Source organism: Hippoglossus hippoglossus, chromosome 8 (genome assembly GCF_009819705.1).
Source record: "Hippoglossus hippoglossus isolate fHipHip1 chromosome 8, fHipHip1.pri, whole genome shotgun sequence".
Classification (NCBI taxonomy): Eukaryota; Metazoa; Chordata; class Actinopteri; order Pleuronectiformes; family Pleuronectidae; genus Hippoglossus; species Hippoglossus hippoglossus.
The window spans coordinates 18,685,884-18,712,595 of record NC_047158.1 but is presented as its reverse complement, the minus strand read 5'-3'; the positions used below and the strand labels follow the sequence as shown (position 1 = coordinate 18,712,595).

General features: G+C 43.9%; 1 protein-coding gene across 3 annotated transcripts in view; it reads right to left on the bottom strand.

The window, feature by feature from the left end:
- Positions 1-2,257: 2,257 nt before the first annotated feature.
- The window catches only part of LOC117765891 (protein kinase C beta type-like), a 72,454-nt gene continuing 47,999 nt past the window's right edge, over positions 2,258-26,712 (bottom strand). The window contains exons 11-18 of one of the 3 annotated variants that reach the window (XR_004614639.1): positions 25,234-25,325; positions 24,196-24,258; positions 23,906-24,044; positions 23,547-23,627; positions 23,084-23,191; positions 19,558-19,698; positions 15,312-15,586; positions 11,898-15,108 (exon numbers count right to left, since the gene is read on the bottom strand). Coding sequence is in view for 2 of the 3 variants with exons in the window: in XM_034592477.1 (XP_034448368.1) it covers positions 15,410-15,586; positions 19,558-19,698; positions 23,084-23,191; positions 23,547-23,627; positions 23,906-24,044; positions 24,196-24,258; positions 25,234-25,325 (801 nt within the window). In the remaining variant the exon portion in view is untranslated. Of the gene's footprint in view, positions 6,160-11,897; positions 15,587-19,557; positions 19,699-23,083; positions 23,192-23,546; positions 23,628-23,905; positions 24,045-24,195; positions 24,259-25,233; positions 25,326-26,712 lie in introns of those variants that run through there. The other 2 variants (XM_034592478.1, XM_034592477.1) reach the window with 2 other exon arrangements.

Sequence of the window (26,712 nt, the reverse complement as noted above, 5' to 3'; positions counted from 1 at the left end):
TTGCTAGGCAGCAGGGGTGGAGAGGGGTCGCTGATCCCAGTGGAAAAAAGCATCATGGGAGATGCAGTTTAAAAATCATTAAAGTGTTTTGTGTTTGCCCCTCCTCTTTCTGACTATCCTTTTCCTTCCCTCTCTCCTCTGACAGTTGTGGGGCAGCACAATAGGAGATTGAAGGGAGGAAGATGGGGGCTGGTTCTTGAAGTGAGGAGGAGGAGGACTGCAGGGTTTCTGCTCAGTGAGCTGGAACCTTCTCATGCCTCTGGCCAGTGCTCAGAGACTGGGAGGAGGAGGAGGAGGAGGAGGAAGAGGAAGGGAGGCAAGACAAGAGGAAGAAGTTAAAGGAAACCAAAAAACCACGCAGAAATAATTCAGTGAAAGATAAACGGTTTGGGGGGAAGAGGAGGAGTGGCAAGATGAATGACAGGACAGATATACTGCTGGATACAGTCGGGGGGGGGGGGGGGGGGGTAACATGTGTAACCTATCAGATAAACCAATCAGCCCTGTTGTAAAAACTGTGCTTGTGTTATGGTGTTTTATATCTCTGTGCATTTGTTAGAATTACATGTGCATGAGGATGCTCTTCTCTGTGCACGTTACGATTGTCTATGTGCATCTGTGTTTGTTTCTGTGTTCGAGTGGGTTTCACCAGATGGGAATGACTCCAGGGCAGAGAGAGGACATATGGTGATGTGGCAGGATTCTGGCGAGATGCTAATACTTCAAAACTCTGATTTATTACTTAGACAACATCCACAAATACAGAAAAAGGTCTATGAAGAAGTGTGTGTGAGAATTGTTCCAGTGTGTTTGAGTGTGCGTGTGTGTGTGTGTTATCTCATTTGACAACAGAAAACTGATTATATTTATATCTAAGCTTCTGTAGGTGGCGCTCTTTCAGCCATCGTGGTTATCTCTGCTCATGCTATAGCTACAATAGACGGTCGACATGAGTGCTCACCAAAAGTGAAGCCAAAGCGACTCGATCACCACCTGGTGGCTGGCTGCAGTATAGGCCATGAATCCTGCCTTCTCCATGTTAGTGGATGTGACTTGGCATGTCAAAAAATACATCAAGCGATTTTTTCCTATTTTAGGTGGTTGTTTCCCCACTTGTATATGTTGAAGGGTTAATTATTCTTACGTGCAAGATGGCAGCGTTCGTATCCGGGATATTTTGGCTTCATCTCTGGATGGTGGGAGAAAGTGTCGTCCATCTTTCCCGTCTATGTGAGCTGCCCCTTTCTTAATTTAGTGTTTTGTCCAAACAACAAGCGGCTGTAGTTGTATTGATAAAGATGGACGGAGCGCAGACGTGATCTGTGTCTGTTGTTACAGTTGTAGTGAAGCAGCAGTGTGTGTTTGTACAAGGCTGCAAAATGCGAGGACACACTGAGGGAGACATGAGGTCAGTGTGCGTGAAAGAGAGAGAGAGTGAATGTGTGTGTGTGCGTCGACCACTGATTGACTGACAGTGAGATTGATTGATGAGGAGGGAGAGGAAGTCAGAGACTCACACACACAGATGTATCTTAATTGTGAGAGCACATGTCTGATGGTGTGAAAGTGTGTCTAATATGCTTGTCTAATGAAAATGTGTGTAGGGCAGCGAGAGAGAGAGAGAGAGAGAGAGAGAGAGAGAGAGAGAGAGAGATAGGGTGAAATAAATCCAATAAGCTCCTCAGTCATGCTCCCCTCTTGAGCGTTTTTTAAGATCCACTGAATGAAATAAATAAGAGATTCTTTTTCTTTTGTCACTTTCCCTTTTTCATCTCTCTCTCTCTCTCTCTCCAGTGTGCTGCAGTGCCCTGCTGTCGTTCACTTCAACCCCCCCCCCCTATCCACACCAGCAGCCAACTAGTCTCCCAAAGAATCAGTGTGAAGCCCCCTAAACATGGCAACCACCGATAAGACATCTAACTAACTGTTCGCCGAACCCCAACCCCGGACGGCGATTATCCATTTACAGCTTAGCAACTGTAACTAGGCACGTCTGATCTCTGAACATGAAGTGGTGTGCACACGGGGCTGTAGTGAGAGCGGTACCTGATGATAGAGGAGTTTGGATGGAGGTGTATTTTCTATCTTCTGCCTCACTCTAAACTGCTTGGACACTAGTTAAAGTTAATACTAGTAGCAGTACCCACACATGGGTGAATTTACAAGAACACGATGGAACAAAAGTGTATTAAAGTTGTAGAAAGAATCTTTTCCACACCAACATCCACATTAATCAGTGAACTGAAACAAGGCAATATGCTCTTTCAACATGATTTATTATTCTACGATCGAAAACAACACAATACACATTTTCTTATTAATAAACTATCTACAGAACACATTATAACTCTCCCGCTGCAGAATCCTCACTGGCGTCTGCACACAGTAAACTATACTATACGCGTTGTTTTTCGCATGTAAGCTCAGCTGAAATCAAAGCAGGAACAAATTCAAGGCAGCCGACCAATTGTTTTTAATTCTAACCCAGTAATAGCACGTCATATTACAGTGTCAAGCAGAATGATAAAGTGAGGATTACAAAGGAAAAGAAAGGAACAGGAGTAAATACAAGTAGGAGGAAAATGGTTCTGTAATATTTAAAATTGATAACAAAAAAGAATGATAGAAGAATAAAAATGCAAGAGAGGAGAGGGGTAAAGGATAAGACAACAGGGAAGCTGAGTGGAAGTGGAGGAAGGAAGGAAGGAAGGAAGGGGAAAGGTCAGAAGAAAATAATAAAATAACAGATGGAAAGGTGAGATCAAGTAAAAGGTCGGACGTAAAGAAAGGAGGGAAAGGAGGAGAGGCCTGCAGAGCCTGTACAGCTGAATGAATGGTGGAGGGTCAAAGTGTTTCTTTAAACGCAAAATGTCAATTATAGTTCAGTCATCTTCTACTTTTCTATTGCAACTCATACATTTATTAATATTAATATTAATATCAATGTTACCCCTAAACACATCAGTTCCTCTGTGTATAAAAGCAAACATGGAAATGGAAGACTGGAGACTTGAAAAATATTTATATTTGTACAGATGAAGCAGAACACGGTCCTTTTCAGATATATTTCATCAATAGGTCACAATGACGCGAGACAAACCTTTATCATAAACCCTATAAATGCCTAAAGAAAAGTTATTATCACACATCGGCCCATCGATCAACATTAAATATAGGATAAATCCATATCGCATGGAAGAAGATATGAGAGAGAAAGAAAGAGATCATCACATGCATGCATAGTTATAATTCCTTACAGTCCTGATGTGGAGTTTTAAACATCGAACACGTCGCTTCCTGAAACACGGAGAGTGGAGCGTCACATGGAAAACTTCTTTGTATGAGTTCCTGATGAAGTGTTTCGTTTCATGTTAACTCTCTCAAGTCAGAGCTGTCGAGTCCGAGGGACGTTCCAGTGGTGGGGCGAGAAAAAGTACATTTACCTCGTTACCGTACTAAAGTACAATATTCATGTCTCTCAACTTAAAATACCACATCACCAAGACTCAGTTGATGATGTAGTACACTCGTAAAGTACTTCTACTTTTAATACTTAAAGTATATATAAAAACATGTACTTGCTTTGTTTTACCCAAGTAGGAAAAGTAAATTTGGTACTTTTGCTTTTACTTGAATACATTTTTGTCGTTGTATTTGTACTTTTACTCAAGTAAAATGTTGGAGTACTTCCTCCACCACTGATACATACAGAGAGACTGTTGGCTTCTGACAGATTTCTTATATTAATCTGCACAGTACTTTACATATCTGGATTACAGCACATGCAGATACAGTTACACACTCGTTCATTCGCTCAGCCACACACACACACACACGCACACACACAGGTAGACACAGCTGTCAAGTGCTATTAAATGCTTCAGGGCCGGTGATTCCCAACAGCAGATGTTTAGAGTAGGCAGCGATTAGCATAGGACGTATTTACACCCTTAACCTGAACAATATCTACAAGTCGGTGTTTGAGCGCGACAAACACAACACAACTACACCCATTCAATGAGAAGTGAACAGGACGGCAGAGTCAGATCCAGATACACTTCCAAAAGGTGAAAGAGTTCTTCTCTGTTCTCTGTGTGTGTTTGTGTATGTTTATTTATAACTATGTACAATATATATGCATATGTGCTGTATATAGTGTGCATGAAGGGACAGTTTGAGCAGATTAAAGAAGGGAGGAGGAAATCTAGGCCTGTGTAATGGACCTACAGTATATGTCTTGTGTGCCTCCAGGAGCCAACGTTTCACAGTCATTGTCCGCCTTGTTACGCTTCACCTAATAATTCCAACCCTCAGTCATGGATTGGACTGTATTGCTGAGTGTGTGTGTGTGTGTGTGTGTGTGTGTGCGCGCACAGTACATGACGCTAGTTGGCATTATAGCCAATGTAATGTGGTTTGAAGCTGGAAGGCAGATTTGCTGAATTTGAGCTGAATTTGGAATAATTGGCTTTATCACACACACACGCACACACACACACTCCTCCTAACATATGGACGGTACATGCACATATATGTATGCACGTACATACACTCACACAGACGGATTAGGGGAAGGAGGTGCAAAATAAAGAGTTGAGAAAAGCTGCATTGCTGTTCTTATTATTGCTGTTTGTGAAATCGCTCACTCGGAGGTTGTCAGAGCGGGTCCCCACTCACTGTGTGTGTGTGCACGTGTGTACGTGTGCATGTTCCACTGGTGACTGCTGCATCTGCAACCCCAGTGACACGGCGTCACGCTCCCGGTGAGGCCTCGTCAGAACTATGGATTAGAGCCCAAACTAAAAAAAAATAAAATAAAAGGACAACAGCGGGATGGGGATGGGGGGGGGGGGGGAGAGGAGGCAGGAGCCAAAAGAAGGATGAAAAAGATTTGACAGTCTGTGAAGTTTGCTCGTTAGGCATATTCCTCTGTGGTGGCCCAGTGTCAGACGCTCATTCTGAGTCTGTGCTCTCAGTGAAACTCATGACAGAGCACATGTTGGACGATGGTCCGGACACAGATTTAACTAGAGAACGACGCTCCTCGTGCTGCAGGTGCGACAACAGACTCCACAGAAGCAGAAGCTCTGTCTGTAGCTTCAGGAAGTTATTATCTTTTAAGTTGTCATGACACAAAAATAATTTTAATCTAAATATTCAGTAGATTTCCTGTTTGTTTTGTTAAACCTTAGTGAGACGATGATCTCAGGACTGCAGCTTGTCTTCCTTCAGATTTGTTTTTTGTCAAACATGTACAGGATTCTTGGAAATAAGGAAATGATCAGGTTTGCCCGTCATAAAAATGCAACTCAACGAGCAGAGAAACTACAGACGACCTAGAAATGATGTTTAAATACAACTAAGCTGCAGCAAACTAAACATATACGGACCAGATTACATCACAATTACCTTTTCTCCTAACGTAACATGGATATGTTGTAAATTTATGCATTTGTCAAGTTGCAAATATGTTGATACTGAATATATTTGTGAATTATTAACAGAGAATTAACAGGGGTGTGGGGGGGAGGGGGACTCCAGCCGAACCGGGATTCGAACCGGGTTCATCTGATTGTACTGACGACAGAAACTTGTTTTGGAACTCACATGGTTTGGTTAACGTTAGTCAAAGCTAGTGGTTTGGTTTTTTAGTGATGTTAACGTACATTCAAACAGAACCTCACATTCACCCCTAAGTGCTTTTGTTGCCTGAACCACAGACGGATCTGAGGACATGGAAATTACATCTTTCCATCAATCTTTCATGTCACACTAGCGTTTGTCCAAACGTGTGACAACTTGGACTCTTTTTGATACAATGCTTCCAAATCTTTGAATGTTTCTGTACATTTAGTGTTGTGATACAGTTCTCTTGCTATTGGACGAACACAGATGAGGCCTAAAAAAGGAACGCATACATTTAGTGAACACACACAATAATTGCAGTGCTATGTTGGCCTATCTTATCTGCTCTACCAGTGCGTCAGTGTGACGCAGCGTGCGTTAATTTGCAGGAGACACATATTCAGGGTTGGTGTAGGAGAAGCCGAGGAAGTCGTCCTGGTCCAGGTTCATGATGACCAGCTTGTCCGTGGGCGTCAGGTCGGTGGGCATCTTGGTGAACTCCTTGTCGAAGTTGCAGGCGTCCTTGCGGTTCTTCTGCGGGTGGAGAGGGGACGATGGGAGAGAGAGATGGAAGAGAGGGAGAGAGAGAGAGAGGGAGAGAGAGAGAGAGAGAGAGAGAGATGGAAGAGAGGGAGAGATGGAAGAGAGGGAGAGATGGAAGAGAGGGAGAGATGGAAGAGAGGGAGATACCAATGGAGAAGGAGGAGATGGAATGGACGGGAAGTGAGGAGAAAATATTACTGTTCGACAGTTATAACAGCAACATCATTTTAATTCCAAAACTGTGAAACTATTCCTTTAATAAAACCACCCTTTCATTCTTTTGGCTACTTATTTTCTATTGCCGATGAAAAGACATTTTGTGTTTCTTCACTTTACTTCTCACCTGAACATCCAAACTCAGTCACATCAGCCAAAGACATTTTTACATCCGCCACAGAGGTGTGTGTTTTTTAGTCCAGTCTGTTTCTATCTTGGTTTTATGTTTGTTTATTTATGGAAAACTACAGGACAGAGAGAGGGATCCCTCACATGTGGCTCTCTGAGGATTCTACACTTTCTTCCTTCCATTAATAGGGGAACAGATGATGTCGCCCCTCGTTAAACCCTTTGAGACAAATTGTAATTTGTGAATATGGTCTATTCAAATAAAATGTGATATATTTATTGATTGATTATGGATCAGGGAAGGATCCAGATCTCTTCCTTTAACCTTGCAGGGTGTTTTGTCACTTTTTAACTAATTTCCCAGGGAAACATTAATGGATCTTGATTAAAAGAATCAGGCATATTCAGGGGACTGATATCTCTGAGTGTGTGAAATGTGGTGCAGCTTGATTTAAAGGGGGATTGTTAAATCTTGTAATCTTCATAAAACCAGATCTGTGAGGTGCAGGAATCTAAACTTCTATAGCTCAACAATGAGCTTTTCCTTTTTCACTGTGACAGCAACCAAAGAAACTCTTTGACCTGAAAAGAGAAGACGTTGGTGTAGATCTGCTGAATTTAAAACACAGTGGTGCAGACTGTCCTGACCACTGGTCTGTCTTCATGTCATACTGATTTGTTAATATCAACAGAGTCACACCAGCAAGAGTAAGAGGAGAGACAGAGGCGAGTGAGAGAGATCGAGCAGAAAACGATCAAAGTAACAATACAGTTTGATTGAGGGAGGTGCACAGGAGAGTGAGAGAAAGTGACACATACTGTAAATCAACAGAGGAAAGAGACCTGGGAGCCTGAAGTGCAGCCAACTGCGACTTTGTGTAGGGGGTGAGGGCCACTGTGTGTGTGTGTGTGTGTGTGTGTGTGTTAGCAGAGGGTTTCTCTGGGGCCTGGCATCATTAATGCACCGCTTGGCTCAGTTGGTGTATGGACGGAGTAAAGAAAAGAGCGGACGGCGTGTTGAAGATGGAGGAGTGTATGTTAGTGAGAGGGGGAGGGGCAACTTAGCGGCTGTCACACACACACACACACACACACACACACACACACACACACACACACACACACACACACACACACACACACACACACACACACAAACTGTCCGTCCAAACGAACCCACCTGAAAATGAGTAACACATGATCATTCACCAACACTGGACATGTGAGCGCAGGAAGATTATTAAGACTCAATTCAGTGTTAGTGAGAGTTGGTCCGATCAGTGGACATGGACAGATGGACAGATGGACTCAGAGAGGGACAGTGGGAGAACAGAAGCTGGCCACAGACAGTAAATATGCACATCACTAAGCAGCGGCCACAGAGAAACCCACACAAGGGGCAATCTCAGAAAATCCACAACCATAAATATTTTATGTAAAAAAGACAGCGAGGGAAGCCAGAGATTTGCCGAAGACATCCACAAAGTCAAGAGTCTGAGCATCACAACATCTGGAACAACACAGATAGCTGAAGCCACGGTCCGACTCACAGCACGAGGAAGAGGAGGAAACAAAAAGACAAAGAAAGAAAAAGGGACAGGTGTAAAGAAGAGTAGAATCAAAGTCGATGTCATTATTTTACTCCAACACTTCTGAAGGTAGAGAGACGATTACACGCTCGTACATCGCAAGAGTTCCCGTTCATGAGCGAGGAAGAGGAGGAGGAGGAGGAGCGGGTGGGGTCAGACACATCAACGAGAGAGAGACAGCGAGGGACAGGAGAGCTTTGAAGATCACAGGCACCACAAACAAATGTCGCATCTCCTACCTTCTGCCGACTCTCCCGCGGCCTCGGAGGAGCCGTCTCCATCCACAGGTACACACCTGCCACAGCTGGCCCAGATCCACCTCACGTTCCTGGGCATGATATCCACCAGGGTGCTTCCTCTCAAGGGAGGCCTGCACTCCTGGCTGCTACCACACTCATGTGCATGTGGTGTGGTTCCATTTTTTAATCAACTTTTTAGATTTAGTTTTATTTAAACCAGAAGCACTTAGAACAGGTTTAGAATCTATAAGTCTGGATTCAGCATAGCGATCGTGTCCTGAAGGAATATTCTGTGAAATCTTATATGTCAGCAATCTTTAAGGATTGATTTACTTTCAAACTAAATGTCATTCAACATATGACAAAGAAAGAAAACTCCCATGTGCACAGCACGCAGTTATTTACCAAACATGCACATTTGAGGTCACACAAACACACACACACACACAAACACACAGCTGCCAGCCATGTAGGCCGGCTCATAATGTGTTCCATCTCAGCGCGCTTCAATTGCGGTTAATGCTGTGAGGCAGAGAGACAGAGATATGGAGAGGGGAAAAAAAGAAGCGAGGAGAGATGCAGTAAAGGACAGCGAGTGAGATAAATATCAGTGGCCCTTGGTATAGATCAGAAGCTCAGAATTAACAGTAGCATCGGGGCAAACACACAATTATTTTTCACATCACTGTGTTCCAGAGGCGGTGGTTTTAATAGAGAAACATGACTCTGAGTCCTTAATTTAGTCTCTGCCTCTCTCGCCCCATCTCTTTTCAGTAACGAGAGGATTAGCGGGAGGAGAGACGATGCGAGCTGAGGATGCGGAAGAGTGGGAGGCACAGAGGAAAGGGGAGGTGATGAGGAGAGGAGGGTGAATGAAAGGCGGTATCGAACGCTGACCTGTTTTGGACTGATAAGCGCAGGCTGCTTTGTGCTGAAGCCACTGGCTTTAATTTGGGGGCCGCAACATTTGGAATTAATTATCACACGCACTCCAGCACTGCCGCGGCTTACTGTGTACACTGGCTATTACATCTACTCCAATACAAACTTTACACAGCTTATGTGCCGGAACTTACTGTTACACAGGAGTCTGAATTGCTGTAGGAATAAAGTTGCGTCGACTACGGGCTGCACCTCATTGCGAGCATGCAGTTAACATACAGGGGGCGTGGCGTGCGTCTTCAAAGCTGCAGGACGTCGTTCAGGTTGTGCACGAAGCCACGTGAAGCTAATAAATTATCAAGCGGTGGGAATTTGTTGCCATGGAAATGTACTTCATTGAATTTGGTTCTGCACTAAAGGTCGAGATGAATCGGACTCTGGGACATTTGCAGGGGTCGGTGGGAAATCAGCTGACAGGACTGATTCTGGAAGCTCTCAGTTTAACCTGCTAGTCTGGCTAGCTGGTTAATTAGCTCACATTTCCAGTTAGTATAAGTGCAGCTACACTGTAGTTAACAGGAGCTATTACATGCTCATTACATGTAACGTTTGACTATCGCTCAGTTTCCTTGGACATTTTACAGTTTCTTTAAACAGGAAGGCTGTTAAACATGTATGTAATGTCACTTCGGCCACTAGGGGTCTCACAATCATAACGATAATTAAAAACTGTAGTTTGATGACATCGTGAAGCAGCGTGGGATCATGGGAGTTGTAGTCTTCACTATAGATGGAAATCTACCTGATGGAACTCGTGTTCACAAATGATGGAATGTATTAAACTGCTATAGCAGCAAACGGCAAAGAACTATCATAATATGTTATGAGTTGAAGGAAAATTCAGCCGACAAAGTCACGAGTCAAGATGTGAAGTCGCAATTTAAAGGCGACTAAAATGAAACGTCCCGTTGCAATAGGAGATTGTTTTGGGGTTTGAAAAGTGTTTTGGATAATGTGGGTACACAGGTCAACTAAATATATAACATAGGTTGAGTCGCTTTAACCAAAGTTAAATTCCGTTTAAAAACCATTGTAATTACTTGTGGGATCTCGGACGTGCTCATGTGGTCAAAAGCCTTCAGTTCATATCCAAATGTAAAAATAAAATGTCGCTTCTACCTGTTTGACTAACTTCTTCCAAGTTGAGCCTCAGCATCATTTTCCTCTTCCCGCCCAGCGAAACTGAACCTAAACCAGTTTCTACGTTCAGACTCCCAGAGGATAACTGGTGTGTTGTTGATTCTGTTTCGCATCAAATTGTGCCACAGCTCCGACTCGGTTCAGAACCACATGTAGTGTGTGTCCACACGTGTAAACATGACACTGTACCAGGGGTTTTAAATGGTGCAGGATGCAGTAACCCCTGTTAAGAGTGAATGTGCAGCGCGTCGGAGCCGCAGCAGCCGGAGCGGCGGCTCAACCGCATTTTGATTGTGAGCAGCTTTAGAGGCGGCGTGAAGCGGCTGAGTGGCTCAGCAGGGCTGTGTGTGTATGTAGGCCGTGTTCTGCATGTTATTTCCTTGAAGTCATCAGACCTACGCTCCCCCATCAGGGAAAGGCTCTTATGATAAGTGGCAGCCATGAAATATGCACAGCCTGTCGTAGCCGCCTGCCTCGCTTCACAGAGCCTCGCTTGGCTTCCTCGTCCCCTCCCTCCCCTTCTTCACCGCCGTCCCCTCTTACTACCTCTCCCCCCCCCCCTTCTCACCTCCCTCCGTTGTTGAATTGGTTCCCTCTTCCCTGTCATCTGTTTTTTTTCCCTCTCTCTCCCTCACATTTGCTCAGAAAACCTCCTCGACTGTCACTGTCCATCGCTGGAATCTCGCTTTCCCCTCGCCACCTTCACGCCGCTCTCCCTCCCTCTCTCCCTCTCTCTCACTATCCCTTCCTTATTCTCTTTGGCTATGACACTCACAGTTACCCCATGGACAGCAGCAGTTTGTGTCAGACGGGAACGAAGTGAAAGAAAAGCAAGGGGCTAAAATACAGACGTGGAAAAAGCTTGCAGTCACTTCCTGAAGCAAATCAAATATACACGGTGCGAAGATGAGCACAAACAAACAAAAAATCCCATAAATGATCTTTTAAATCCTTTATTTTTTAGGTATACCTGTTTTTTTCCTGGAAAACAAAAAATGGCACATGGAAAGCACTGAGAGAAGCAATTATCCTTTTTTACATATTTCATTATTTTCGGCTCGCATCACAGTTTCGAAGCCCCGCTGACACAGAAAACATGTATCACCCTAATATGTTAAGTGTATATAAATCCTAACTAGTAAAAAGGTCAAACAAAAACAGTCGTCATGCAGATTTCATTTTGCTTCTCCCTCAGCAGGAAGGAGTCATAGAGACAAAAGCACAAATCCTGGAGTAAGACTTCTATTCCTCTAGTTCTTTATAATACTGACAGTGTATATTATATGTATCTATCAACATTTGACACAGTTTATAGGTTTATGTGTATATAGATATAGGTATTTTTTTATAACACAGGGGGAACATTAATTGTAATGAACACCGACACAAATATAATGGACAAGGAATGAGTTGTACGTCGTCAAGTCGTTCAAATGCAACGGTTGCGTTTACTCGTCCGCAGTTTAAAGTTTAAGACTAGAGATCAGAGACAGGAACAATCTCATCCACATCAATTTGACTCTTGTGGAAATATTCACAGCAGAAATCTATGGATCTGTGTTTTTACTCCAAACTGTAGCTGATGGAAAGTGATCTGTCTGGAAAACTGGAACTTTATCTATCAGATATTCATATGTGAGCATATTTAGCTTTTGTAATAAAGCTAAAAAGGGGAAATTCTTTTAAAAATGCCAACATTTCTATTGTGAAATAATCATAATACTTTATTTTATTTTTTAATTTAGATATAATGTAGATATATTATTTTCACAACAGTCAGCTTCATACTAGTGGAGATAGTGACTCCCATTCCTGTCAGTTTGACTCATTTGCTTTCAGACAAGCTCTGAACTCTGGATAATCTACAGACATTCTTCGTTGTGGGTTTAAGTGAAAGAAGCCGATGTACGAGTAAGTAGCTCCGGACTTTCTCCGGAGTTTCTCCTGCCAGCCAGACGGTAAAAACTCCTGATCTGGAGAACGTCAGCTCGAGGGAGAACACAGCAGGAGATCCTCCGCAAGATTCACTGCGAGCTCGTGAGCTCGTCTGAGCGGAGAATCTCCTGCTGAGTTGTTCGTGCGTGAAAGGAAAACTCAGGAGAAGGTCCAGAGAGAAAGAAAACAGATCTGACCCCAATGTGACCCGAGCGCAGTCGCACCTGATCCAACACGTAGTTCACCCAAACACAGAGAGAGAGAATCAACACCGAATGCTTTTCATGAACAAGTAAGTGCAGAACAACGATAAGGTCCAATGAACAAATCTAAAGTCAGAGAAATCAGAGTAGATTCATACTGACACAGATCTGAGAGCTGAGCAGGATCTGGTCTGACGCACATTCTGAGTCTGGGTCCTCAGAACTAAACTGACCCCTGAACACCTCTAATTCCTACTGTGCCATAGAAATAACCGAAACAGACGTCTTCAGCTGTAAACATGTAGAAAACTTCATCCCACTACTACTGATAAACACCAGTGGACCTGAAAGTTCAAAGCCTCCCCCGATGTCCCTCTGTGATGAAGAGGAGCACGATATGAAGGACATCAGGTACTTTCACACAATTTTAGCTGCACTTCTGTCTCTGGCTGAGATGAATATGCTTCATAACCTCATAGACTTTGTATGTGAATCAGTTACACTCCTATAACCTGAGTCAGTCCTACAGTGTGTCCAGTTGCGAATACGTCACTTCCTCCCTGTCAACGAGATTATTGCTAGCTAAAGAAAACAAAAAGACAAAACGCAGACACGTTCCTGCTGCAGAAGCCGAGTGTTAACCAGTGTCCACGTTTACGGCTGCTGTGGTCAGGATGGAAACTCTTATTGCGGATGCAGAAAGCTACGATTAAAAAAAAACAACACCGTGAGTCGAAGCTCAAATCCTTTTTCCCCACATGATCTAAAAATCAAAATCAGAAAAGTAGGGCGGCACGCTCAGCTCACCTTCACATCATAAAAACCAGCGGTCAGGGCTGTTGCAACGCGGGGGTGGGGGAGGCAAAGCAGGTAAATGTCTGGGGCCCCCGAGCTGAGAGGCAGCCCCTGAGAACAGCTTATAATGTTAGTCCACAGCAACAATATCCTGTGATCAGCTATGTACAGGAAGCTGCAACGACACCACGGTCGGAAACACCCTCAAGCCACAAGCTTTCTGCCAAAAGCTTCATCATTTCAGAGGTTTAATTGAAGACTAGAACGTCTGATATGGTTTGATTCTTTTGCCCGAGGTTCCCTCTAGAAACGCTCCTTCCCATTGAGGCGAGGTGGTTGTGTTGACTCAAACACATATAGATGTTTATCATATTCTTATTGTTTTTCCTCCTAATCTCTCTGAAGCCACTTGGAAGTGAAGTGGATCTTTGTAACACTGGTAGATAGACAGCGGGGGTGCTGACATTCACCACACAAACAGATGTAAACACAAGGAGCTGGTGGTACGGACACGTACAGGAAGTGTGACGCTCTCACATAAACACACATGGTAAACAAATGCCCAGGTATCGGAATCATGCTTGAACACAAAGAAACTAACGCTATAGTCTCTCATTGCTTAAAATACTAGATAACAGAAAATGTGAGTAAGAAGTTTTTATTTTCTATTTAACTCAGAGCCTGAATAAAGACCAAACTTCCCAACAGCACTTTACCATCATGATTTTGGAAAAACACACAAACAGACAATCGGATATTTGTGTTTATATTTGTCCTTCGTCGCACAACTCTGATCTCACCTTGTTTGTCTCATTTGGGTAAAATTATATCCCAATGTTTTCTTTTAATACTTATTTCAAAAACAACGAAGAAGATCAGCGAGGGGCCGAGAGATGATGCTAAAATGTGGTTGGGAGACAAAGTCTTTGGCTGTTACTATATCTTACTAATATAGAAACTCATGCACAGTATGTCAAGCATTCCAGTTTTAGCTAAGTTAAGGATAAAGAGACACAATTATTGTTGTTATACATTGAATAAAAAGCAGAGCAGAGTAACAGGCCTAACTCAAAATGCGTCGGAAGAGCCCAGGAATGAAAAAAAGAAGTTAAAGATGAAACTATATAACATGTAAAATTATGCAGTTGAGTATTTGTGTTTGCGGGAGGAATCATGACTTGTTTAAATCTATGTCGTTCTTATTGTGTATTTTGTCTATTTTATTCTTTTTAATTATGCATTTTTACAATGCTGCTTTTATTACCCAGACATCTTTGTCCCTCACGGTAAATTTGACATTTAATGAACTTTTATATGGTCGCCGTCAATCTCATAACACTGATTCGAGTTGTGTTCGGTGAAATACACACAAACACTTTGTTCACACCGTAAACACAACCGGCTGAAAACTTGAGTCTTCTCATTTACCTCAGATGTTCATGGGTTTCATGTACAGTTTTATACACACTGGGTTTCAGCAGTAGAAGAATCTCTTTGAGAAAGTTCAGCGTAAAATAAAACCCGCTCATTGTAACATTTTGATCAGGTGGAAGCATGAAATGTAAATCACCAGCCTGAGGTTTTATGCCTCGGCCAATCAGTGCAGTATTAGACATATATTTTGTTCCCAGACACCTATGAGGTCACCGTGACCTTTGACCTCAAAAATCTAACCACTTCATCCTTGCATCCAAATGAACATTTGTACCAAATTCCCTCAGGATGTTCTTGAGATATAATTTTCACAAGAACCCAAATTTCTACATTTAGTTTCATAGCTGCAAAAACATTCCAGTAGAACCAGGTTGCAACAGTGTGAACAACAAGTGTATGTGTGAGTGTTTGTCGGTTAAAGCGTGTGTGTGTGTGTGTGTGTGTGTGTGTGTGTGTTGTGTGTTGTGGGGGGTTTAGGTCGTGGCTTCTTGGTGATTGTGACAACACAAACAACTTCTAAGATATATTATGTAAGTATATATGTGAGCGTGTATGTGTGTACAGGAATGGTTTTGTGTGTTTGTGTGAGTGTGTCCATGTGTCTGTGCATGAGCTGAAATCAAGCCTTCTCAGCAGCAGTGGGGGTGACAGCAGCTGCTGGGAACACCGTGTTGATAAAGGAGAATCCCTGGAACTCGTCCTGGTCCAGGTTCTCAATCACTTCCGCGTCGGGAGGGGTCAGCACGGGCGGGTGGCGCGTGAAAAAACGGTCAAAGTTCTCAGCTTCCCGTCCGCACTGTTGAGGAGGGTGGGGAGGGGATGGAGTACAGGGGGTGGGAGGGGTGGGTGGAGCGGGAAAGGGGAGGGGGGATGGAGAAGAATGGATGGATTGGGGCGGGGGGGGGGGGGGGGGGAGAAGTCGGGGAGGAAAACAAAAGAAGGGGAATGACGAGGTTGAACCAGGGTGTGAGATGACATTACCTGAACATGGTTTCAAATATGAAGTGCCAGTGCTCGGGGGGGGGGGAGCGCTTGATTCAACTCTCTCCGGAAGATAATCTGGGATCACCTTCAAAGTGAGGCGATGAATCAAGTGCTCCCTGTTCAAATATTTGAAACATATTCCACTTTTCAAAACAACAGAGCCCCTGAAGTCTCAGACGTCCTGTGGCAGAGCACTAACCTGGACCCGTAGGTGCAGGGACCTTTTCTTTTTGGCAACGAGCATTTCTATTTTCCTTATTTGACTCTTTTACTGTATAATTAGGGGTCACATCTATGAATTGTTCTTTCACTTTCATTTATATTGCCCGAAAACCTTTATGACATTTAATATCTGACATATTTAGGGGACTGATATTAATGAGTGTGTGCGCAAACTAAATTTAAATGTGGTTTCATAGGGGGCAGGAGGTCTCCACTCATTCTAGTGCCGCTTGTAATGCTTGGATTTAATTGGAATTTCTAAACAGTTGCACACGAAAAAAATTCTGAGAGCCACAAGATAATGATGGCATAATTGTGGGTTAATTATTTGCTGCAGCTGTGGAGACCTGCTGAGATATGAAAACCCAAATCATCGGAGCACATACTGAGCACGGGGAACAACTCACAAAGCTCCTGAGATAATAACTTGGAATCTGCACGTTTGTCAAAATATTTAATTTACTGTCGAGATATTTACCTCCACCAAGGAGATTAGGTTTCATCTGTGTTTGTTGGTTGGTTCTCGACTGATCTCCATGAAAGTTTGTAAAGGGGCGGGGCATGTGGGTGTGGATCCAGATCCGTAGGCAGATCCAGGTTTTATTTTTATTTTTACATAGCGAGATATGACGTAGGAAATAATTTATGGATCTTGCATGAGCCTTGGCTGTTCTAGTTCATATATGACATTCAATTGTCGTCTTGAATTATTATCTATTGGCTGAAAACACTGAAAACTCTTCTTGCCATTGAGACACACGTGCAGAAATAGAAGATGGATGCAAGTATCCAAACAAGCTCCTGTCTCTCTTCCTAACTGCTGACAAAGTGACTGTTCACCGTCACATTAGGTCGAATTTGTTTTCTCGAGAAGCAATTTGGAGAAAGAAAAAAAAAGAAATCATTGTTCATTTCAGTCCACCTCATTTCCTCCTCCTGACCACTGGGAACCCCCAAAAAAGAGCTTATAAACCCCTGAGACGTGCGTCCGTCTAAGTACATAAAACAAGTTATTAACTTGAAAACTATATTTTCCTGACAGTGCGCCTCACGGGGACTTTGGGCCGAGCTATTCCTTTTTTTCCTTCCTTCCATCTACATCACTGTGCTGAGCTTTAATTAACACAACAAGGATTCAATGTCCTCTGACAACATCCCCCAGAGGAAAACTACAAACTCATTAAATCTCTGTAACTCGGAGAACCAAATGAAATTAAGCCAGACTGTTTAGAGTTTGGGGAAATATGTGAAATGAGATATACACCAGGGTCAATCAGCTACTTACTTTACCAAATGGGAGAATGAAATGAGCACCGCAAAGTTTGGAAATATCGGTTCAGTGCGAAACACCTTGGCTAAGAGTGCGTTAGCTATCGTATCATATTCACGACCGGGGATGTAACTGGGTTTGGTTTTGATGAAATGCTGCTTCAGAGACACAAGGGTTGATTCTGCAGGGAATTAAATGGGGATAACTTTTATTTTTTAAGTTCATTTTGGATATAGTTCCTGTATTTGAATAAATCCTGCGGTGATGTGAGAATCCTGTAGTGCTCTGCACACAGGTTTCATTTGAGACTGAGCTCCAGACTGAGCATGCAGATCAACAGAAACAAACATGAGAGAGCAGTGAACAGTGAGAGGACAAATAAAAATGTGTGGACAGATGGGTGGATGTGAACAGATACAGTCGAAGGATGGACTGATGATGGAGGGATGGAAAACCACAGACAGCTGGAAGGACAGACTGACTTACACAGTAATAACGTGAATGAAAATGATTTGACCGTTTTTTATCCGTGAAATATGAGTAAAGCAGTCAGTCCGTCGGTCCGTCAGTCAAAAGCTCAATTGTTCGACCATCAAACAGACTCTCGAAGGACATTCCCAGCTTTTAAAACCACAATCAGACCACAATTAGAAAGACTTTGGAAACCAACTTCTGATCAAAGTTAGTCGACCAGCGATATGGATTTAGAGAGCATCAAACAAATCCTTCATAAACAATTATCGTTACGAAAGCACCATCACGTACCAGCCTGAAGAAAAAGGGGTTTTTAAGTCACATCGCTCAAACAAGTCTGATGGCGTCGCAGCGGAAAAGATCAAAAAACCACCTTCAAATGATAAAACTGAACCCCCCCCAAAACTTTCTTTCATGCAGGGTAAACACGACGGTGCTTCAAAAAAGAAAAAATCTGAACGATTACTTGTTCTCCTCAGTGGGAGGAAAGACGGGAGGAGAGAGAAATAGCAAGTGACAGTGCAGAGGGGTGAAAGACAAAAGATGTTAGAGAGATTAGATCAAACAGAGAGAAGAGACACATACAGAAGGTGAGAAGATAGAAGGGATCAGACGACATGTGTTAGTAGTCTCACACACACACACACACACACACACACACACACACACACACACACACACACACACACACACACACACACACACACACACACACACACACACACACACACACACACACACACACACACACACACACACACACACACACACACCTCAGAGCTGAAGGACAGCCAGGTCCTTAATGTGACCTCAGACACACATACACACACAAATCCCCATCGGGCCAAGACAGCTGCATAAAAAACTCAGGAAAATATATTTAGCAGCAGTTTGGCCTTGGGCTGCATGAGTGTGTGTACATATCATGGTCATATTAGGGTGTGTGTGTGTGTGTGTGTGTGTGTGTGTGTGTGTGTGTGTGTGTGTGTGTGTGTGTGTGTGTGTGTGTGTGTGTGTTAGAGTGAAGCTCAGGCCACAATTTTCTGCCCAAACCCGATGGAGGCGGAGCGAGAACTAAGCCCGACCTGAGCCTGATGTTTTCCTCGGTCACAGGCACGTGCAGAGTCAAAAAAAAAAACCAAGTAGAAAAGCTCCAGCCGACGTGACCAAACCCAATCTGAACCCCATATCGTTTCAAAATGTTTGCCTGAACCCAGCTCGTCACGTCGGGTCCCGTCTGTACCGATGTGCACCGACTCCCCGGAGGGTTCCTCTAAACTCAGTCTCACCCCAGTGAAGACAGAAAGCCCTTCAGCTCAGTCAGAGTGACGCTGCACCAAAATGTTGTGCTTTGGTTTCGACAGCTGAATCCGATCGAATGCACGTAGAGTCGTCATCATCTTCCTCATCCAAACTCCCATTCATCACCACACGTTCTGGTATCATTCCCAACACAACGCCTGCTCCCATCACCACACACTCATCCCCCTCGTGTCTGGACTTACCTGTGTGTTCCATTCAGAGGAGGGGAGAGAGACAGAGGCTCCACATTGAAAAAGGGCAAAGATGTTAAAGGTCACAGGGACAGACCAGAGACGTGTGTAGAACAGAGGAAGTTAGAACGAAAGACGGGAGTGAAACATTTCCCACAACCACCAACAATATGTCGCTCTGAGCAACGTCTTCACCAGGAAGAGAAATCAACCCTCCTGGTGTCCAGTGTGGTGGCTGGTGACTAATCCCCCCCCCCCCCCCACACACCTTTGGGCCTCGTCCTTATTCGGGGTCAAGTCAGGTTAAAGCGTGGTCAGACTTACAGCTCGGGGTTTGAATGGCGGCTGCACCTCCTTGTTCTCCAGCTTCTCCCAGTCCATGTAGCGGAAGAAGCTGTGCTCCCTGATGTCGCGCTCGCCCTCCGGACCGCAGCCGAGCCGCTTCGCTGGATGCTTCGTCATCAGCTGGACAAGCGGAGAAAGACGAGAGTGAGTTATTTCCTGTTTTTTTCTTCACCCAACGTAACCTCTCTGCTCCGCTCTATTGTTGGTGTATATAAAACAGCTGACATTTTTTTTCCCACTCCCCTCCATGTGTGTCGTTGAGATATTTCAGTCTGGATAAAAAAAGAGGGGCAACATTATCATAAAAGTGCCGCGCTGCTATCACGGCTGACAAATTAGCTGCCGAGTCATTTCTTTCTTAGCACCTTTGGACACAGTGAAGAAACGGTGTGAGCGTTTTCCCAGGATTTACGTCCACGTGGAACAACGTGCACTCGGCTAAATTTTGACACAAAATTAGCATCAAGGTTGAATCATTTATCCGCTTGAAGGACAATAACGCTTTGCTCACTGACAGCAGGCGAACACCTTTAATTATCAGGTTTGAATGATGAGTGTGGGGGGGGTCTTCACTCACTAGCATTTAGTGGTGGGTGGACTGGTGAACCACACAGGTCTGTATCTGCCCCACATCTCCCCTCTGGAATCATTAAAGTTTCATCTCATTTATTCCCGTCTCTTTCCCTCAGCGTTCCCACCCATGATTCGGCCTCTCTCCGTTTATAAATATACATCATTAGTACTATTATTACTTCTTCACCTCCCATGTTTGTATTTCCTTCCTCTTAACCATCCATCCCTTCCACTATCTATCATGTTAGATGACTCTCCCTGAAGACCCAATACGAGCTGTCGAGCCTCCGCCTGCAGACAAATGAACTGCTGGTGAATTTTTTTTTTCTTTACCACAGGCATAATTAAGGAGCGTTTATGATGTCTGTCCACACAACAGCTCCTGAAGAAACAGGATCAGGGCCTGTGGCGTCAGAGTGAGTGTGGAGGTATGTGCGCCTCCCCCAGGAGCAGCAGTCATAACTCATTACATTACAACTAAAATAACACGTTCCATGGGTCAGTCAACCTTATTGTGCAAATATGTGTGCACATAAACACGTTGGCTTAACAGGAATGGAAAAAGCAAACAGTTAATGCATAAGAATAGTTTGTTTCTAATAGTTTCCGTGGAATCGCTCACTTCGTTTACATGGACACAGACATTCTGATAAAAACCTGATGAAGACAATACTCTGAATAAGACAGAGTCATGTAAACAGCATATTCTGATTAACTTAACCTGAATGAGGTTTTATACTCACGATAATCAATAATTCAATAAAGGCCTCGTCTACTCTACTGCAGATATTTTCCCCTCCACAGCTTCGTTTTACTGAATATCTCCGTCCAGACGAGAAACCGTTGCTGGTTTTGAAATATGGATGCAAGTCAGTGTGAAAGTGTTTCCCCCCCCCCCCCCCTTCAGATCTACACTGAACTCATACATGACTTTTCTGGGAACCAGTTGATGGTAATACCCGAGTGTTACTACTAAATTATTGTGCAGGGTTTTTAAAAACATTTTAAAGTTTTTCTTTTGCAGGAATCTTTCTTTAAACTGATCTTTCTTCTAACCTTCGCACAGGACAGACCTCATGTTAGTTTGGAGATTTAAAAATAAATAAATGTGTAAACCTAAATTAGAGCGAACACAGTTCTTCACAGGACAAGAGGCTCTTTAAGCTCGAGCTCGGCACAAACACCGTCATGTTCACTGACTGCGTCGTCTTCCTTGACGAGAACTGAAATATGAACGTTACATGATTCTTTTTTCTTTTTCAAAATGGAAATATCTTGTAGCGTTTAAAAGGAAAGCTTCGTATAGTGACACGCACGCACGCACACACACACTCACACATACAGAGTTAACCCAAGCAGTACTGGCAGGGCACAGTGGGAACTGTGGGGGTGGACAGAGGCAGCTTTCATGCTCCACTGAAGATCCACCGTTGTAGCACTACAACCCAGTTATCATCACTAATACATATCCACAGAATGTGTGTGTGTGTGTGTGTGTGTGTGTGTGTGTGTGTGTGTGTATCTCACTGAACATGTTTGTCATCACTTTGCCTTTGCCTTTCAATTCATTACAAGAACGTATTCTGACTCAAGTCATCCGCATGTATGTGAGAATGTGTGCGTCTTAATTCATGCCTGCACTGCATGTTGATGTTAATATGTTTGTAGGTTATTGTAGATCCGTGTTAGGCCGGAGCTTTAAAGGCGACTAGAATAAATGGAATAAAAGACTCAGAGCATTTGTCTTTCATTCGTTCTCCCTTTCGTTATTAGGCCTTCGTTGAGGTCACAGTGACCTTTGACCATCAAATTTGAATCAGTTCATCCTTGAGTCCGAGAGAACGTTTGTGATAAATTTGAAGAATTTCCACAAGAGGGGGACGGACAGACGGCCAAGCCAAAAACATAACGCCTCCGGCCTTGGCTGTCTGCGGCGTGGAGCCCCAAAAACACCACACACCATATTAATGAGCTAAAGTTGTAGATTTAAACTTTACTAATCGACTGTGCATGTGTGATATACACTGAAGTAGAGGAGTGCTGCTCTGGAGCTCCACAGAAGAACTCAGTGAGCTCCAGAGAGCAGATGAATCATAGGAACTCTGGGGGGGGGGGGGGGACGACCTGCTGTGTATTAAATGACTCAATGTAAATCTAAACATTACATGGGTTGGTCGACGTGTGTGTAGGTGTGTGTTGCTGAAGCCAGTGAAGTGTAGCATTAGGAGATGAGACCAAGAAGTGGTGGTTTGATAGAGAGGACCTACTTTGTTTATAACACACACACACACACAGACACACACTCCAGCTGGGACATGTCAAGACATCATTTTTGTACAGTTTTTTTTCTTCCTAAGAGGAGTTTCCACAGCCAACTGAGCGCACTGCAAAGACTTTATAGTCGAGGCTATTAGAGCTGTGCAGTGTGTCTGTGTGTGTGTGTGTGTGTGTGTGTGTGTGTGTGTGTGTGTGTGTGTGTACGTGCATGTCTGATTGAGAGGATGTACAATGAAAAAAGCGAAACAGCAGCTTAACAATGAACAGTGCAGAGAGAGAAGGACAGGAGAGCATTATGATGGAGAGAGAGAAAAGGAGAGAGGGAGAGAGAGGTGGAGAGGGAGAGAGGGAGAGAGAGAGAGAGAGAGATGGAGAGAGGGAGAGAGAGAGATGGAGAGGTAGAGATGAGCAGAGCAGATAGCCACATGTGAACAATGTTGTTTCACTGCAAATAAATGTTCCTTCATAATGGTTTTAATTACGCAGATAATTTTGATGTCCCTCTCTGCCTCCATCGATTCTTCCTCCCTTTTCTTTTTTCCTGCATCCTTTACTCAAATTTATTACTCTCCAAGCTCTCTCTCTCTATGTGTGTGTGTGTGTGTGTGTGTGTGTGTGTGTGTGTGTGTGTGTGCGCATGTGTGTTTACACTCACCCCTTTACAGATGGCGACAGCTTCCTTGGACATCGACTTTGGATAGGAGACATGATGCTCCATGATTGACTGAAATAACTCATCCTCATCCTCGCCGTCAAATGGAGGCTGGAGAGGAGAAGCAGAGGAAGAGGAAGAGGAGACGAGAGGAGAAATAGAGGATATTAAACCTGAAACCTTTTGTGTCTGAACCGAAGGCCTTTAATACTCAAAACACAAGATCCCCCCCCCCCCAACTGGGACATCCAGGATTTGAGAATGTCACATTTGCTCTTATCAATGATTAATACATGAGACAAAAGACTCATATATATAATTTAATGGCTGACCTTTCATTAGAAAATGTCAAATTTTAAAGGCTCCGATAATGAGCGTTTGTTTTTTTCTCACATTCAGTCACAAATGCTGATTAGAGAAGTTTGACTCACACATACACATTGTTTGAAAAGACTAAGAGACCAACCTGCCCAGCGAGCATCTCATACAGCAGCACACCAAAGGCCCACCAGTCCACAGATCTACCATAAGGTTGGTAGGCTATGATCTGAAATGTGAAAACACACAGTAATGTCATGAAAACAACTTTTAATACCTAAACAAAATCAGTCTGGTAGGTTCCTGCAATCCTGAATTCAATTTCAATTCATTAAGAACAGAAGTCGAACTACACCCGGTTTTGTTTTTGTTTTTGTAAATGAGGACTCGTTTATCTTTCCACAGGAACATTTACGACTAAACTCAACTACAACATGCAAAACAAATCTCTGTTTTAATACACTTTATAACATCCCTTTGAACATGGTACAGGCAGACACACTTTACCTCGGGAGCTATATAGTCGGGGGTTCCACAGAAGGTCTTGGTGGTGACTCCATCGTTCATATTCTCTTTACACATGCCGAAGTCAGCGATCTTAATGTGGCCCTCGCAGTCCAGCATCACATTGTCCAGCTTCAGATCTCTACAGGAGAGAAACACGATGATAACCGGGGAAAGAACAAGAGGCTCCAAGTGTATGTTGCTTCTTTGATTCTGTTCTCCTCTGTATCTTCAGCTTGGTTTTATAAACGGACATTTCTTTATTTTTTCAATTGTTGTGGTACGGAGGTTACCTGTAGATGATTCCCTTTACATGAAGGAAGAACAGTCCGATGCCTATTTCCGCAGCATAGAATCTACACACACACACACACACACACACACACACACACACACACACAACATTAATTAGAAAGAGTCTGAGGGAAAGGACAGGGGGGAAAACAGAGGGGTAATTTGTGTGCACATGTGGGTGTGTGTGTCAGCGTAAAGGTCAACGCTGTCTCTTCAAGGCCAGAGAGCAGCTGATAAGATCAACAGGAGGAGTCTGGACGCATTGACCACGCAGTTAACTACGTTTGCATGGGCGCGCACAATCAGCGTCCGTCTGTAGAGTGCACATACAAGATGGCGGTGGAGAATATGCAGTAAAATAAGTTCTGTGATCAGACGCCGACGCTGCGGCGGCAGGAAAAGAGGCGTTTGTTTAAGGCGTCAGGATCCTCGGTGCGGAACATCCTGACTACTGTCTGACAAATAAATTACACCGAGCACAACATGCTGATGGCCTTTGATAAAAGAGTTGTTCACTCCGTTCAACTTGCCCTTTCGCCGTCTAAACCTTCTGCCAAATGGAAGAAACTCTAATTCCCTATAAAGTAGATGAAGGGCAAACTCCTCCACGGCTCTCGCTTTGCCCGACAGCCCGCTTGTCAAATACGTCAGCCCGGTGCTTCGGCTTGACACCGGCGATCTCGCCAGCCACCTCAATTATATTCTGCAGCTTTGGAGGTGTTCTACCACACGCTGAAAACTCTTAGGTGCGGCTGGATTACTTTCACGCGCACTGGGGCGAACAACATATTTCATCCCCAGGCACGGCTTGGGTTGTTCATCCATCACCTGAGCCAGTCAAACTGCTGATGGCTTGTTCACTATGATTAAAAATATGTCACTAAACTGGGAAACACCCATGAGCAGAGGATTAAGATATCGTGTTATGATGGCATAAGAAGGTATCTCTGCTTTTTCGTCTACAAATGCTGCTTCGTGTGTGTGTGTGTGTGTGTGTGTGTGTGTGTGTGTGTGTGTGTGTGTGTGTGTTTACTCACACAGCATGTGGCTCTTTGAACTTGCCAACCTGCTGAATCTGATACATGAGATCTCCACCGTTTATGTACTCCATGACAAAATACAAACGGTCCTGCAGAGAGATAGAAGGGCAGACAGAGACGGTAAAAGTCAAATAATCATACAGGTTCATAAAAGCAGGCGAGAGGTCAGTGAGAAATGTGATGATAGTGAGAGAAGGAGCGTGGGCGGCTGTCGGGGCGAAAGGTAGCGACGGGTCGCACGAGAGAAGATTAAAGCACGGATGCAGAAGAAAGAGGGCGAAAGTGACATTAGAAGTGAAAATGGGGGGGATAAACGATAGAGAACGAGGAAGAGGACAGTGAGAAAGAGGCGATTGGGCTGTCGTCCTTGCGTCCAATCACTCTCGAACTGAGGGAACACAGCAACATCAATTTAAGAGCCAATTCTTCTCCATTATCTATAGAAATTGGCAATAAAGTGCAGTATGTGAGAGAGCGTGGAGGGATTTGGTTTGTGGCCGTGTGTGTGTCTGGAGAAGATATTGTGCAGTTTTGTGAGTCAGGACTTTGAATGCGCGTTCGTGTGCGTGCGTGTGTGCGAGCATCCTTGCCTGCATTGCTTGATAAGTCGGCTCCACGTTTGTGTACAGTGCGCTGTATGTGTGAATAAAATATATTAGTGTGTGCACTACACATCGTATACGGGTATGCATGTGTCTATGCATGCATGTTATAATTGCCTGCTAAGTCCCATATGTATGAAAGCCCTTCTCTGGTCGGAGAATTAGCTCTGAGGACGGGAGGATTAGCACACTCCCTTCTAGTGTGTGTGTGTGTGTGTGTGTGTGTGTGTGTGTGTGTGTGTGTAGGTCAGGTCAACCTTTAGCCTTCTACTACAACCTCAAATTGATGTACAATAATTAATTGAAACATAAATGTGTGAGTATGTTTAAGCAGCATGTGCACGTGCACGACATGAAGTTGTTGCATGAAACCAACGAGCTACATTTACTCCTCCGTTAACTCTAAGATTTCTATGGATTATGTGTCAGAGGATGAGCACGAATCAAATATGAATGCAGCCTGTGTGTTCTGGCTGTGAGCTGGCGACAGCAGGCGGGGTGGCTGCTGTTCAGACCACAGCGCTCCACAGCAGTGCCGCTGTGCCCTTCAGCAGGACACCGCACGGTGGCTCACAGCTGATCAGATACAATGCGAGTGTGTGGAGGGACACACGATGGGTGTCACTTCTGTGGCTAGTGAGTCACCTGCTCCGAATCCTAACCACCAATCAGAGCGTTGCTTCAAGTGATGATCCATTCTACAGTGTACTGCCATAACAAGTAAAAGTAGATAGTAATAGTAATTGTTTAGGCCGGTGGGTAAAGGGTTTGTGAAGCGTAGGGTTTTTGCACAAGGTGTATTTTGAGTGTGGGGGTAATATCTATAAACAGTTTCTTCTTGTGAATATGTAGAATCTGTAGGGGGGGGACCGGT